The 15,513-nt window shown below is 52.4% G+C and overlaps 1 protein-coding gene across 2 annotated transcripts in view; it reads right to left on the bottom strand.

The window, feature by feature from the left end:
* The window catches only part of TLN1 (talin 1), a 37,087-nt gene that overhangs the window by 20,122 nt on the left and 1,452 nt on the right, over window positions 1-15,513 (bottom strand). The window contains exons 2-18 of one of the 2 annotated variants that reach the window (XM_064176466.1): window positions 10,887-11,050; window positions 8,569-8,666; window positions 8,221-8,350; window positions 7,854-8,006; window positions 7,443-7,585; window positions 6,907-7,034; window positions 6,350-6,410; window positions 5,984-6,088; window positions 5,520-5,675; window positions 5,184-5,285; window positions 4,884-4,960; window positions 4,401-4,581; window positions 3,602-3,715; window positions 3,165-3,273; window positions 2,476-2,684; window positions 2,260-2,358; window positions 126-293 (exon numbers count right to left, since the gene is read on the bottom strand). In XM_064176466.1, the coding sequence (XP_064032536.1) occupies window positions 126-293; window positions 2,260-2,358; window positions 2,476-2,684; window positions 3,165-3,273; window positions 3,602-3,715; window positions 4,401-4,581; window positions 4,884-4,960; window positions 5,184-5,285; window positions 5,520-5,675; window positions 5,984-6,088; window positions 6,350-6,410; window positions 6,907-7,034; window positions 7,443-7,585; window positions 7,854-8,006; window positions 8,221-8,350; window positions 8,569-8,666; window positions 10,887-11,016 (2,163 nt within the window). In that variant the 5' untranslated portion in view covers window positions 11,017-11,050. Of the gene's footprint in view, window positions 1-125; window positions 294-2,259; window positions 2,359-2,475; window positions 2,685-3,164; window positions 3,274-3,601; window positions 3,732-4,400; window positions 4,582-4,883; window positions 4,961-5,183; window positions 5,286-5,519; window positions 5,676-5,983; window positions 6,089-6,349; window positions 6,411-6,906; window positions 7,035-7,442; window positions 7,586-7,853; window positions 8,007-8,220; window positions 8,351-8,568; window positions 8,667-10,886; window positions 11,051-15,513 lie in introns of those variants that run through there. The other variant, XM_064176467.1, reaches the window with a different exon arrangement.

Below are 15,513 nucleotides of genomic sequence, written 5' to 3' on the forward strand. Positions count from 1 at the left end.
CCTTCAGGTAGTTGTAGACAGTAATAAGATCACCCCTGAGCCTCCTCTTCTCCAGGCTAAACAGGCCTTGTGCTGTCACTAGCCAGGTGATGCTTGCCAAGACAAGGATTAACTGTGCTGCTTACCTTGGTGCAGGCCACCAGCTGGGAGGTAGAGAGGGCACACTGGGTGGCTGCAGCAATCACTTGCGTTTGCAGTGCCGAGTCCTCTGTTTTCTGAGCCACGTTCTTGGCTTTGAGCACCAGCGCAGCAGCAGCGCTGGCCACTGCCTTTGCCAGCTGCATGAGCATGTCCTGGTGGGGATGGAGAGGGTCAGCAAAGGAGCCACAGCGGAGGGAGCATTGGCAGTTGCCACAGGGCTCTTGTGTAATTTTCAATGGGGAGAAACATGAACTTCTGGGGGACCTTTCATCCATTCTGTCCTAGCACCAGCAGCATGAACACCTGAAGCACCTGGCACCACCTTGACCCCATACCTACTGCGTGCTACAGCCATCAATGAGGCCATGGCCTAGCCCTGAGCTACAGTCTGCACCCCGGCACCACCATGAACCATCCAGAGCAGCTTGGGCACTGCTCAGGATCAACACTGACAGACACTGGCCACTCCCCAGGGAGCAATCCATGACAAGCCCCTGATGATTGTACCACAGCCACACCCACTGTGAAGCATCACTGTCACTGTCCAGCTTTGCATGGGGTGCAAAAATGGCAAAAAAATAACAAAGCCCTCTAGACAAAAGGCAGGCACAAGCTGGTCAGAGCACAGCCACACTGGGGACAGCTGTCTGCCCACAGCCTCACCCCACCAGCAAGAGGCAAGCAGAAGATGCTGCCTGTGCTGGTCATCTGTATTGCAGGCATACCAGCTATTTGCTAGCTTGTCTGTGATAGGCTACACATCTGCTGTCATTCCCAAGAGAATGAGGAACAGGAGAGGCAGGACAGAGCAACCAGCCTCTTCTACTGAGGGGTGACAGGGAAGGCACGGGGCTGCCCTGCTGGCACACAACAGGTACAGATCAGCACACAGCAAGCTGCTTTCCTGCAGGACATCAGAACTGATGTCACACTGCAGCCTTCAGGATTAGCTCCCATGGCATGATGCCGGTGAAAGCTGGCAGCATCAACACGAGATAGAAAAGGCCCTAGGGCAAAGACCTTGGTAGGTAGGGCAGTGCTGCAGCTGCAGTTCTGCCAAGTGTGCTCACAGCAAACAGCCCCACACCCTGTGACAACTAAGCCTTGAGCCACCAAGCCAGCACTGATTCATCTCCTGCAAGCCAAGATTACCCCTACTACGATCTGCCACCTTTCCAGGCAGGAGGAAAGATCAGAGAGCACATGCAACCAGCTCCATAGTCCCCAGATTGCTGCAACCAAGCCCAAGAAGGGAAGTAGATACACTCGAGTCTGGCAGCTGGGAGGCAGAGCATCCTGCTTTATGTGTTCCAGGTCCTAAAACTGTCCTTTGGGACTGCACTGCCCTGGCACTGCCACCTGGGCTGCTCTGGCACTAGCTTTTCAGCTCCCCTCGGTTATCAGTCTGGGCTTTTCTGTTTATGCTGTCTGTAAGGTCACCACAAACAGAAACTCCCTCTTTCAGGAGTCTGTTTTGATCTACAGTACAGCTGGATCCTTCCCAGTATGGTGTGCTACCTCCCTTACACTGGAAAGAACAGTTGTGGGAAAGGAAGCCCAAGGAATTCATTCTGGACAAAACAAATCAGCTCTTCTCAGCAATCTTGACTCTCTGATGTGGGCAGGCAGGCAGCTCCCTGAGGCAGACAGCGACAAGCAGGAGCCAAGGTGGCTGCAAGGGAGGACTCCCAGGGCAGTGTTCACCCAAGCAGCAACCCGAGTGCATGGACTTCTGATAGCCAACCACCAAAAAAGCAGATTTTTGACAGAAGCCCTTCTCCAAAGAATTCAGCTGGTAGTCCCCAGAGGAGCACCCCTGACACTGGAAAGAGCAAGGACCACCAAGCCATGCCTACAGTCCCCTTTTACCGTCTTTGGGTCAGAGGCTGGTAGGATCCAAGCACGCCGGCTTTCTGAGATCTACATGGGAATCCACAAGATAAGAGGCATTATATTACAGTGGCTCCACGGAGAGAGATGGGCTATGGCCTGCTCCCCCGCCTCAGAGTCACTGCTGGGCACTGGCCAAGCTTTGGCCCAGAGTCCTCCTGCCAGTCCTGCACAAAGGCTGATGGTTTTAGGGAGTGGGTGTCCCTGGCTGCCACCAGGTCCACTCACCTGGAACCGGGGATCGGTGTCGCTCTCCCCAATCTGTTGCAGCAGCTCCCCACTGGTCTGGCCCACAAGCCCAGCAGCCTGCAGCAGATTCTGGCGAGGCTGCAGGGAACAAGGCAAAATCAACATCGGGCTTGCAAACACGACCTAAAACCTCACCCAATGATTCCCTTTGACTTCCAACCCCACTCCCAGCCCTAGAGCCTCCTCTGCCCCCACCTCAGCACTGGCAGGCTGTGCTGTTTTCAGCAGGTCTGAAACAGCGCTCGCCAGGTTCTTGGCTGCCTGCAGAAGTTGCCTCCCGTTCCCTCCCTCATCCTCCATCAGAGCGGCCAGCAACTTCACGCCCTTGGACATCTCAGTCAGGTTGGAAGAGATGGTGGTGACTGCGCAGCCCACGGCAGTGTAGTCTGTGTCTGCTGGATCCCCTGAAGAGGGAGGAGACAAGTCAGGATGGGATGCAGACACTTCAAGTGATGCTTCAAGAGCCTACTTATATCTGTAACTGATGTGGTTCTCCTTCCTGGGACCAGGGGAAGAGACCTTTGACTCCTAAACCCTGAAAGGTTGAGTTTGGGTAGGACAACCTGCCAAAAGAGACCTTCACTGTCCCATGACTGTGCCTGGACCTACAGTAAGGACCAGACATGTTCCTGGTCAGATAGCTCATCAGGAGGAAAGACTGAGCTGGTCACACACATAGTGCTTAAAGGAAGGAAGGTCATCTGTAGGAGTATGGCCAACTCTGCAGCCACATTAGGAGAAGCTGAGGTTGATCTATCTCTACCCAGGGCAGGCTGGCTACTTCAGATTCTCATGGAGGGCAGGAGCCAGCACTTTCAGCCAGACAAGAGAGACCAAGGTATCTTTAGAGACAGGACACTCTTCTTCTCCAACTCTCCACATACCTGCCGTGAGGTTGACCACTGAGGCTGTGCCGGCAGTGATAGCATCCACTTGGGAATGGATCTCATGCTTTGACTCATCCATCTTGTTTTTGCGCCAAGCTTTAGATGCCTGAAATGGAGAAAAGAGGGCCAGGAAAATAAGGTGAAGGAGGTGGGTAATTGCATTCACATTCACAGAGAGATGCAGGAAAGAGGAGTCAAGAAAGAGGGGAAAGGTGTGACTGCGTGAAACTCCCCAGCCCATCCCAATCAAGCAACATGACCAAATGTTTTCTTTGCTACTGTCCCCATTGTGGGTTAGCTCTATCTCTTTGCAAGAAGCACATCTTTCCAGGAGCTACTGAAACTTTTCCTGGGAATGTGGCCAGCCTCACACAGCCCAGCCAAAGACCTCCAACAAGGTCCCCCTCAACATCCCACTTTCACTCAGCACTCACAGCATCCTGTCCAAGGGGTGGTAAGGTCTCGAAGTCATCCAGTGTGGCCTGGGCTGCATGCACAGCCTGCATGCTGGAGTTGATGGTGCCAGTCAGGGCTTGCTGGGCTGAAGTCTGCAAGAAAGACAGACTAAGGTACATCAAAGGATCAAAATGTAGGTTTATATATTTGGCTCGTGCCCCCCTGCAACAGTGTAACATGCCATTGATGACTGTGCTCTAGGTAGGTATCTCCACAGAGAAGGGTGGACCAAGCGAAAAGGGGATTTCCCTTCTGCACATACCACTAGGAAATGCCCCACGGGCACAAGTTAAGTCTCACAATTAAGTAGCTCTTAGAGAGCAGGAAGCAGAAGTGGGACCCCACACAGCTTTTATAGCAAACGCCACAGCAAGCTGAGTGGGGCCAAAGAAAATGTTTGGGTTTTTTTTCATGGCCTTTTCCAAGAGGTCCTTCAGCTGTAGAGGACATTGGTGGTGCTGAAGCCAGGCACAAGGCTCTGCTGCAAACCACAGCACTGGTAGGGCTGGCCATGCACAGCAGCTTGGGGCAGCTCAACCTTAAGGAGAGGCTGCAGCTGTCAGACAGAGGTAAATGCCAGGGTGAAGTTCATGTTTGCAGAGCAGGTGCAGGAAGACATCTGCTCAGCCAGGCCAGTAAATGCAGGCCAGCAGTACAGAACCCCTGCTCTTCACGGCAAGGCAGCACCAGGCCATGGACCCATATGGACAGATTTACAGAAGTGCAATGGGAACTCTCCAGAATTTGTGCCCTATGGAAGCCAAAGAGAGAGCTTACCAGGGGAGGCATGTGCCCTCGGTGCATCTGGCCACTGGTGATTTGCAGTTGAGGCTGTGGCATTGTGCCCACCTGGAAGTTCTCTGGCCCTCCAGCTCCTGTCCGCATGATGGCTGGCAGGGCCACTGAGCCCAGCTCTGCCTTGCCAACACGGTTGAACTGCTGCTGCAAGACTGTTGACCTGAAATGGGACGAAATGCCATCTCAAGTGATGTCCACAGAGCCAGCACCAGGCTCTGTGGCAGTGCTGTCATTGAAGGACTAGCAGCTCTTCCTCCAGACATGAATCATGGAATACAATCGTAGAATCAACCAGGTGGGAAGAGACCTCCAAGATCATCCAGTCCAACCTATCCCCCAGCCCTAGCCAGTCAACTAGACCATGGCACTAAGTGCCTCATGCTGTGCTGCAATCTTGTTTTGGAACCTGCTGCTCTCTACTCAACTTCTGCTTGGCAGCTAACTTGCTCCTGAAGGACTTACTTCTTTGGAGACACAGAGTCTTCCAGCATGGTGGACTCTTCATCCCCCTCCAGCCCAAAGTGGTCTTTGCTCTTTTTCTGCACAAAGAAAAAGAAAACATGTCAGCCAGCACATACCTTAGAGCCTTACCTCCTCTTTCAGCCCAGGCACCATATCAAAGCCACAAGGTTGCCTGCTCTGTCTCCAGCTCCCCCAGCAGTAATATGTGCCAATGGCTGTCTAGAGGCAGCTGGAAAGGGCACTCTGCACCCCCCTTCAGAGAGGAGTTGCTTATCAGAGCCCTCCTTAGCACAGCCTCACCTTTTTGAGGATAATATCGATGTAGCCAGCGATCAGCTGAGCAATCTGCTCCCCCTCTGTTGTCTGCACTGAGTAGTAACCATCCTGGTAATCTCCAAAATCCTGCAATGGCACAGCACAGGGTAGAACCGCGGCAGGGCACTGGCGGCCATCCTGAGCCCCTCTGGTATGCGCTAAGCACCCCAGCACTGGCTCAAACAACAGCCAGGAGAGGCACCAGAGGAGGGCCAGGCTGTCCCACCATGACACAGTACCCAAAAGAGGGGGCGACATGAGAGCAGCCCTCCACAGGGGTACCACTGGGGAGAAAGGGTGGAGGACCAGGCTGATCCTTACCAAGGTGAAGCTCTTGGGTGAGGCTGCCCAACGCTTGATGTTGGTCAGGTTCCACTCCTGAATCACCTCCTTGGTCTTCTCATCCACACGCATCACACACTCCTTGGTGATCCCCAGCAGCCGTGGCACCAGCTTATTCTTCCCCTTCATCTTCTCCTGTGGGCCACAACAGAAAGGTTGTGGGCCTTCCCCAGGATGGATCCATCCAGGTAGAGGTGTTTAAAGCATGCCTTGGCTACTTTCCACATCACACTTTCAGGAGGTGACAACTATGAGATGGGGCTTGAAAAGGGCAGGAGAAAAACAAGAAGTGGGAAGACAGAGCACATTGAAAGCTAAGGACAGGCAAACTATGGCAATGCAGTGGAAAGTGAAGCAATGTGGATTGGGGGGTAGCAGCTAGATGAAGACACGAGTGGTGAGTTGCTAGAGGTGAATTTTGGCCAGCGAAGCTGCTGCTGTACCTTGACCAAGAAGAAAGAAACTCCGTAGGTCTTGAGGGAACGGGCAAGTTTCACGTAGCGAACTTTGGCCTCGATCTCACTCATGATCCCACAGTTCTTGTGGGCCTGTAACAGCAAAGACAGAACATCACACTAGCTCCACAATCATCTAGCTGCCCCATCACAGCTTCAGCAGGCTCTCCCCACCAGCATCCCTTGCCCTTGTTACAGCATCCCTCGTCAGAGGGCTCAGGGGCCACCATGTCTGACCACCTACAGCTTCCTGCTCCTGTTTCTCACCCAGAAAGCTGCTATATGTTGCCTCCAGAAACAAGAGCAAACTTTGGTGAGCGAGAACAAGAAGCCCAGGTCTCCCCCTGCACGTACCATGAAAATCTTGCGCTCCCCTTTCTGCTTGATGTACTCCTTGGGCAGGAAATCCTTCAGTCTACAAGAGACAGCCAAGCCAGCTGTTAGCACCAGAGCCCAAAACCAGCATTTGTCTTCAACTATAAAGAGGTCCAATCCAGAGCCTTGGACAAACCTCTGTCAGGGCATGGGCTGGGAGTTTTTAGGAAGAGGAAGGGTGTAAGACATGTGGCTGCAGTAATGGAAGCTGCCCCAGGATGTGCCCTGCTGAGTGGGGTTGAGGTGTTCAGTGTGTAGCCCCTCATGCATCATAAGGGAAGGCCACATGGTGGGCTGGGGTCCCATGGTCCCACCCCATCAGAGCTGGCTGCATGTCTCTGGGTGATACCAGAGGGAGCAGGATGGGGGGGTTGGCATCCCCTTGCAGCCACTGTGGACCTCCAAGCTTGGCCACTGTTCTGCAGCAAGGAAAGATGTTGCTCCAGAGATAACCGCATGCCCAAGCCCCATGTACCAGTGCAGCGCTGGGGGCTGCCAAGATGCTCAAGCCACTGAGGGCCTCCCAGGACACTCACTCCAGAAAGCCTGGCTTGTGCTTCTGTTCATTGTGTGGCCCAAACTGGATCTGGCACTGGTAGCCAGCAAACTCACAGGCTTTGTCAAAGGAGACAGGGTGGGAACCGTTTAGGATATCGTCACGAGCCTGGATGGGAAGAAAGACATTGCCATGGTTTGGGCAGCCATACAGACCTGCCACTACTCCCTTTCAGACCAAGCAGGACCCATTTTCTAGACTTAGAAGTGGTCCTGAAAAAAAGAAAAGGTCTAGGGCCACGCTGTCTCTGACAGGGACCATCACCAAGTCTGCCAGAGGAACAGCAGCAGGACTTCGGGATGGCTTCCACCTGAGAGGAAACACAGGATACCCTGGGGAGCTTCAGAGTACACAGAGGGCAAGGAAGAGACTACCAGAGTGCTCTTACTCTGAAGATAGCTGGGCATTCTGAAGGGTACCTAACAGTGGCTCCTGGCCAAAAAAAAACCCTCAACAAGCAGCCCCAGCAAGGGGCTGGTGTGGGGCAGTAGAGCCAGGTGTTGCAGGGAGCTGTACCTGCACATAGAGCAGGTTGAGCTGCACTGGATCCCGTGAGTCCACATTCTGGTCGGAATAGAAGAACTTGCGTCGCAGCAGCAGTGTTTCATTGTCATCGATACCTTGCTCACGCAGGGTCCGGCCATGGTCCAACCAGTTCACTGCAAGCATCACCAGAGCATAAGAAGTGATGGGCACCAAAGCAGGACTGGTCTCAGTGCCAGGGCAGTTCAAGTAGAGCACCCTCTAGCAGATCCTAGATCTCAGCCATCTGCTCCGGGCCTCCAGAGAGTGTGGGCACATGTTCTCTCATCGCAGTCCTCTCCACTTCCCTGTAGTGACTTCTCTTCCCTTGCAGTGGTCCCTGCTCCCCTCCCCACTGCCCTCAGCATGGATCTAACCCCAAGGCCAGCATACATGAATACCTACACTCATCATCTGTGTGCAACTTCTGTTTGAGCTTCTCCATCTTCTTCTCATCTCGCAGGAGGGTCTTGTCCTTCTTGAGTGTGCCAGTAACCTCCTCCTTTTTCTCTTCCATGATCTCTCGAACAAGAGAGTACTCATCATAGTTTGTGATGCCTGCAGGAGTAGAGGACCAAGATAATCACGACTCTGCTGCCAAACACAGAGCAATGCAGGGGTGCAGTAAGTGTCCCTTTGCTAGCATGATGGACCCTTGGACACTCTGGCTGCCAGGCCACCTGCTGCAGAGCTTCTGCTGCTCCCCTAGTAGCCTCCATCAGACTGTACCATCTCTCCCCAACTCCCTCTTGTTGCTCTGCCCTCTTCTCACCTATCCGGGCACAGATTGTCATGAGCATGTCTGTAACAGTTTTGGAATCATCCACCATCACTGTTTTCACTGTCCCATCCAGCATGCGGATCTTCAGGGGCCTCTGCTTTTTCTTGTACTCCATGGTGTCCTGTAGGCACAGCAGAGCACAGCTCCCAGCAGTGATGTAAGCCCAGCGTGCCCACATCCTACCATTATCAAAACAGTTCCTTTCTTTCCAGTGTAATTGGTTCAGGACACAATATGAGGCCACAGGGTAGGGCACCCACACCACCTCCACACTGTGGGAGCATCCAACTGCAGAGCCAAGACATGCATCAGCTAGAAGGACAAGGGCTAGGTGCTTACCCCATTGCGAAGCATGTAGTAGTCCAAAGCCTTCCCGGCCTCCAGCCAGATCCCTTTCTTTGGGTCTTCATCCGAGAGGAACAGCCCAAAATCATTGGCTGAAAAACAGGTAATGTCTCTGCCAGGATATTCTTGAGCAGGATTGGGTCACTAAACCACTAGCCTGTGACCAGGGATGTGCATCAGTGGAACCCAACACACAAAGCACAGCAGTACCATGACCTGGCTGCAGCCTGAATCTAAGGAGTGGGCACAAAGCTGGTGAGCAAGCATTGAGGTACATAGTTAACGGTAGTTATCTACACAAGAAATAATGTGAAGCATGTCTATGCAATGCTGAACTTGGAAATGATCACTGCAACCAAAGGGAGAGCTTAGAGTGGCAGCTGACAGCTCGCTGAAACTCTCAGTGTAATCTGTAGCACTACTGAAATCAGAGTAGTAAAATGCTGGGGATCGCCAGGAAGGGTGCCGAGAACCAGTTTGTACAACATCCACATTGAGAACTCCACAGTGGTGTGGCCTGTAGCTCTCCAGAACACAGCAAAGTTTGAGAAGATACAGAGAGGGGCAACTTCAGTGACAGTGTAAGAGACTGAAGGAGCTGGGATTCCTTCATTTGAGGAAGGAACACTGAAGAAGGACGAAATGAAGGCTTACAAGGTCTCAGAGGAGGTGAACAGACACTCTCTCAAAGCTGGGGTACCCAGGGAAGTGCTGCAGCTGGAGCCAGGCCAGCGCACCCCAGCTTGGGCCCGCAGGGACAGCCCTGTTCTCCTGCTACAAGACGCCAAGGCCACGCCTGGCTTTGCCCCAGGAAAGGTTCTTCTCCACCTCTGCAACAACCCTGCGCTGCAGGCTGTCTTGGCTGGCTGTGTCTATAATGCGTCATCTCGTTGGCAGCCTTCTGTGGGGAGGGACAAATTCCTGAGCCGCCCCGCTCCTGCCTGGTTAACACTGCCAATGAGATCCTACTGAACGGGGAGCAGAAAAATCATGAAGGCCTGCCATTTTATTCTTAAATGGAGGAAAAAAAACCCCACCAAACAAATGCACACTTCTTCTCACAGCAAATTCCAAAAGGATAATTCTAAACCACTGAAAATCGAGCAGCTTGCTCCAGATCCATAGCTCGGGCGGGGAGAGGCATTTCCTGAGACAGAGCAAGAGCACAACTGGAAACCTACACTGAAACTTCCCCAGTCCAAAAGTCACAAAAAATCCAGCAGCTCAAAAAGGGACCTAAGAATGCCACTGGGTAAGGAGAGCAATGAGAAACAAGAGCTGCAAGGAACTGATAGGTAAAGAAAAGCTGTGAGCAACTGAAAAGGAACTCAGGAATAAGCAGCTCCCTTTAAGGCTTTCTCTTTGGCCTTTTTTTTTAAGCATGCTGGCTCACACCCATAAGCAGGAAATGCAGTGCTCCTTCCAGCACTGCTATAGCCTCCCCTACACACAAACATCCAGTCCCTCTCTGAAACTGAAAGCCACGGTCTGCTGGACAGCTGGCCAGCTGGGCACAGTGCTAGAAGGCATTTCCTTTCATCCTCAAGGAATCTGCTTGCTCCCAGATGTTGCAGCACTTCCCCTCTTCTTCCCACGACTCCTGACCTCCTATGTGCTGCCTCTCCCCTGTGCCACAAGCGTTTTCAGGGGCAGCAGGGACCCAGAAGAGCCCCTGAGATGATGTTCCAGAGTTCTAGCACCCCCATCCACAGTGGGGATAGGCCACATCCGCACAGATGTGAGTCACATCATGAGCTCATGAGCTGTAAACTTAATTTTGAGCCTGGTGGCAGCAGGAAAATATCAGAGCTGAGAAGGCTTAGTATGGCAATGGAGCACCAGCATAGGTTTGTCAGAGAGCTGCTGGTAGATGACAGATCCAGTGGAGGATTACAAATCACTCAAGAAAGGAAAAATTAACTTACATGGTTTATTAATGCTCACCATGACCCCTACGACTATTTAAATGCACCCGTTCCTGGCTAGTGATGATGCATGCAAGCAGGACACAGAAGTGGAAACAGAAATGGCAGCAGGATCAAAATGCTTGATGAGTATTTCAACTCCAAATGCAGTTTCCTACCTTCCAAACTCCCAACACTTTTTTCTGGGGTGTGACAGAGGGAGCCTGAGGAGCTCAGTCCCCCACTTCAGCTGGGCAGGAAGACTTGAATCCTGCACCCCCCACCCTTCCACCGCCCTAGGAGAGCCTGGACAGGCACAGAGACAGGACAGGGAAGAGAGAAAAGTGAAACACCAGAAGCTAAGCTGGGGTGGCCCTGGCACAGCAGCCAGCCCCACTGTGGACTTACGCTGTCCCATCTGGGCCTCGGGCACCCGCTCACGGATCATCCGGCAGGCATCGTACACCATGGTGGAGGGCTCGAACTGCATTGTCTTCACCACATTGCCAATGCTGATCTTCAGTGAGAGGGCAACCATGGTGGCGGCTGGGCTGTCCCCACTCCTGTGTCACCTGCCAGAGAAGACAGATGAATTAGCTCTAACTGTGGCCCCTCTCATGCACAGGGTCCTTCCTTCTCTACCTTGCCAGCAGCATTTCTGCTCCCCAAAAGCCAGAGCCCAGCTTCTTCTGCACCTCGCAGTGAGAAGCCCACAAGGTGGTCTCAATTTCCAGTTTTGTGCTGACCCTGGGGTCTCCAGACAGTGCTGAGACCCTTGTCTTCTCATCCCTTGGTTCCAAAGCTGCTTTGACTTGCCTGCAGGACAGCAGCTGGTGTGCAGTGGAGACGCTGCCAGTGAGGAGGAAGCACACATTCAGGAGCATACCAGATAAGCTGGGAGAGCACGACGGAAGGGTTTATAATTAAACCTGCCTTGACACAGAAGCCACAAGAGGAAAACCAAGCTTTGACCCAGAGCTAGCAGGGACATGCTCCAGCTATCAGGGCCCCCCATGTTGCCAGCAGGCTACACTGAGCTGGCAGCCTAAGCACTGAGAGACCCAAAAGGACGGAAAAGCCTAAAGCTGCTTGGGGAGGTGAGATAAGGACACCAGACACCAAACTCACTCATTAAAAATAATTACATGAAGAAAGCACCACTCACACTGAGCATCAGTGTCTATGGTAGCAGCTACTGCACAAACCCAGGGACAGGGAACATGTACACAGGATGATGTGCAGGAGGGCAAGGGACCACCTGCTGCAGGTCTTACTTCAAGGGCATACAAGAACTGCACAATGACATCCAAAACAGGCTGCAAGGTGGGTCCAGTTTAAAAGGACCAGCTTCAAACTTGAAGGGCTGCATAGATCAGCTTCACAGCAAGTACTCAACTAGGCTCCAAAATACTATATTTAAAAGCATGTAATTAGAACTGCAATAACTTTGTATTAACCAGAAAGAAACAGCAAAAATAAAAGGGCTGTAAATAAGCCCCTCATTTGCCTGATGCAGCTTGTAGGGCTTGTAAGTATCCCTTCCTCTGGATTTACCTGCTGTGCAGCAGCTTTCTGTGCCTTCCCAGGCTGCCACGCACTTGAGAGTCGTTTTGCAGGGTCCTTTGCCCTGCCCACTGCTCCCTACCCTTAACATTCCCAATCCCCAGCCAGGTGCAACCCTAAGCTCTCCAGCATCTCCCCGAGATGTCTCCTCATCTCCCCGAGACTGTGCATGGAGGCTGCCTTGTCCTTAAACCTGGTCTGGTGTGAGGAGGCAAGAGCAATGGTGGGTCACGCTGTAACTGCTTGTTCTCTTCGAGACTGATTTTCTCCTAATAGACCTCCTATTATGGCTGTCAGGGAAAGGTTATTAGCCATGTGGATCGTCAGCCTGGACCAGAAACCTTCTTGGGCAGGGCTTGCTAGCAGTCTCTTTCAAACCACAGCAGCACATGGTGAGCCTGGGCATCTCTGCCCAATGCTGCCAGCTGCGGTCCCCCACAGAAGGGGGTACAGCAATGCAAGTTGCTCCCAACCACAACCTGAATGGGTTAAGGGCAAGATCTGTGACAGATGAAAAGCTCCTGTGTCAGAGTTTTGCCAGCAGTCAGAGGGCAGGGGTCCTGCTCCTAGAGAGCCAAAAAGCCATGCTGGTGGGGTGGGAGGCAGGGATGGAGGAGCGTGCCGCCTCCACCAGCACATGGAGTGGCTCCAGCTCCACATTCCTGAGCTGTTCAGCAATGTTTCTGCGGAGGCCCGTGGCCCCCACTGGCTCCACTGACAAGGAATGTTTGGTCTGGAGTGACGGAGCCTGTCTGCAGCAGCAAGAAAGATACGGCAGACACCACCTTGTGCCATTGCCATCTAGCCAGAAACACCAGCAAAACTGTGGCGACAGAGAGGAGAAACACTCTGCTGTAGATAGGACATTTGGGGACATTTCATATGCAGGACAGGCTGCTGCGGTCACAAGGCCATCTTCTCTGCATCTAAAAATATGCTCAAGTTGAGCATAAAGCTGCTTTCCAGCCCTCTGCAGGAAAAGGAGAACATGGCACTGCCAGGACAAAGTCAGAGACTATGGAAGAAGAGGAGGAGAGACTGGACAGCAGAGAAGAACCCAGAGAAGCCAGGCCATGCCTGGCCACTTTTGCAGACTTTACTTGCCCTCCAAAGCTACCCAAAGACCAGGCTTTGCACAGGAGGCACCTCTAAGCACACTCTTTGCAGGGGCTACCACGCTTTCAAGAGCCCACAAGAGGATGACTGCTCAAGCCTCCCCACTCCCGAGCTCTTACAAAACTGAGAGAGCTCAGCAGGGAAGGTGCTACTGACATCAAAGAATCTCTCACAGAAAAACGAGATGATTTATTTTAATTCCAATATCCTATAGAAACAGTTCAAGCTCCACGAGCTGTAATTTACTGACATCAATGTCTAAAGCAGAAACGCTCTCTGCTGCCTATGAAGTACACCTCCTTAAAACCTGGACAGACCTGTCAGCAAACATGGCATTTTATCACACAGCACTTGCAAACCTGCTGCCTTCTGCGACAGCACCAAGACAGGACTTGGCCCCTACAGACCTCTCGCATCTCAGGAGGGAAATCTGTGGGAGCCTGGTGCCACAAAGCAGAAAACTAAAGGGGAAGGACAGTGAAATTCAAGCTGTCCCTCTGGAAATAAATTCAAAACAAAACAAAACAAAACAAACAAACCAAGTCTTGATGAACATACACCAAATTTCTGCGCTGGCTTTCCTCCAGAGCAAGCAAACCCAAACTCAATCGCTTGTTGGTATGCAAAGGCAGATAAAGCAAAGGAGCAAGCAGCAAGCCCACCAGCCAGCTGCCAGATTAACACACTTCTGCATTTTACAGCAAGCCACATGCAACCCGCTGAGCCACCAGCACACTTCTCAGCCAAACTCAAAATGGTGGTGTAGGTGCTTGAGGGCGGGGGGGTGGGTGGATGTCCCATGCTCTTAGGCAGCTGTTCCGGCTGCCTCCTATCCCACCCCACGCTAGGTGAGCAAAATGGTGGTGGTGGTGGTTTTTGGGCTCTGCTTAAAAGCAAGGGGCATTGCAGAGAGGGATGAAGAGAGGCAGGCAGCGCCCAAGGAACTATGGCATCATTGCCGGGACCACTGAGAGCGAGTTTTCCGTCACGTGACGTAACTGCTATATTTGTCCCGGCTGAGTTCAGCGCTGCAAGAACGGTTACAGAGCAGGGTTGGTATCTCAGGAAAAGATAAAACCAAACAAAAAAAAAAACCAAACAAAAAAACAACAAACCCCAAACAAACAAACAAAAAAACCCCACACATCCCACCACCAACTAACCCTCCCCCCCCCCGAAAAAAAACCAAACAAAAACCCCAAAACACACACCCCCCTCCCCCCATCAAAATTAAATAGCAGCCTGTTAGCAGAACAAGCAGCAAATCTCCAAACGCAATGACTTTTTGCCATTTTTAACATGCTCTTTCCAAGGCAGACTCCCTTCAAGTTTTGGATGAAGTTTGGGTTTGTTGTTAGTTGGGTTTTGGTTTGGTTTTTTTTTAAAGCAATGGAAAATTTCACTTGGGAAAGGTCTCATCCATGACCACTCCTGGACTGGGAACTAGCTGTGGGAAGCTTTATCAGGTGCAAACCACCTCACCGCTGGGTTTTCCACAGGCACAGCCAGGCAGGTACCAAGCTACAATTCCTGCCAGCAGTGGCTTTGCTGGGTCATCAGTGTCTGCAAAACAGCACAACGAACCTGGTCAAAAATTAACCTGGTAAGAGGACGGACCAGGCTCCGGCCAAGTTCTCTGGTATGGGACTAATATACACAGCAGGCACCAGGGGCACAGGTGGATCAGCCACACAGATCAGAAAGCTGAGCTGGCAGCCCTGACTAGTGACTGTGCTACAGGCAGCTGAGCCAATTCAGTCCAGTTCCTCTTTCCCAGCCACATGTCCATGTCAGACAGGAAGACAGTTTCTCCCAGCTGAAGCCAAAATTATTCCTGAGAAGTGTGTGCAGCCATTGAGCCCAGGCCAGGCCTCATGGCACCCCTGCAACAGACCTATGGCTGGGGCTGATGCATCCTTTGCAGAAAGGGGAGTCTTGCTTGGTGCAAGAACCAGGGAAGGGATGGGTAGCAAGGCTGCACCCCAGCCTGTCTGCACGCTTACCCACGCCAAGGTGAAACACTCTGGATACATTAACTATCAGAATTGTCCATGAATCCCCAGGCCTGTCCATTCCTGCCAGGCACTCTCTGCCCTCCAAAGCAGAGAGGGGCACAAAGAGCAGCAACTCTGGGCTTCTCCCCACCAAGGCAGGCATGGGGCAAGCAAGGGCAAAATTCTATCCACAACCCCTCCTGCTTAGTGAGCCAGCCCTCCAGCACAGCACCCTGAAGGCAGAGCTCAGAGCGTAGCAGGTACATCCACAGCCTCCAAAGAACCACCAAATTCCCCAGTTTGGGCACACATGCTTGCCAGGGCAAGAAGCTCACCCACTGCTGTGCTGCTGGCCAGGCAGA

Source organism: Pogoniulus pusillus, chromosome Z, assembly GCF_015220805.1.
Source record: "Pogoniulus pusillus isolate bPogPus1 chromosome Z, bPogPus1.pri, whole genome shotgun sequence".
Lineage (NCBI taxonomy): Eukaryota > Metazoa > Chordata > Aves > Piciformes > Lybiidae > Pogoniulus > Pogoniulus pusillus.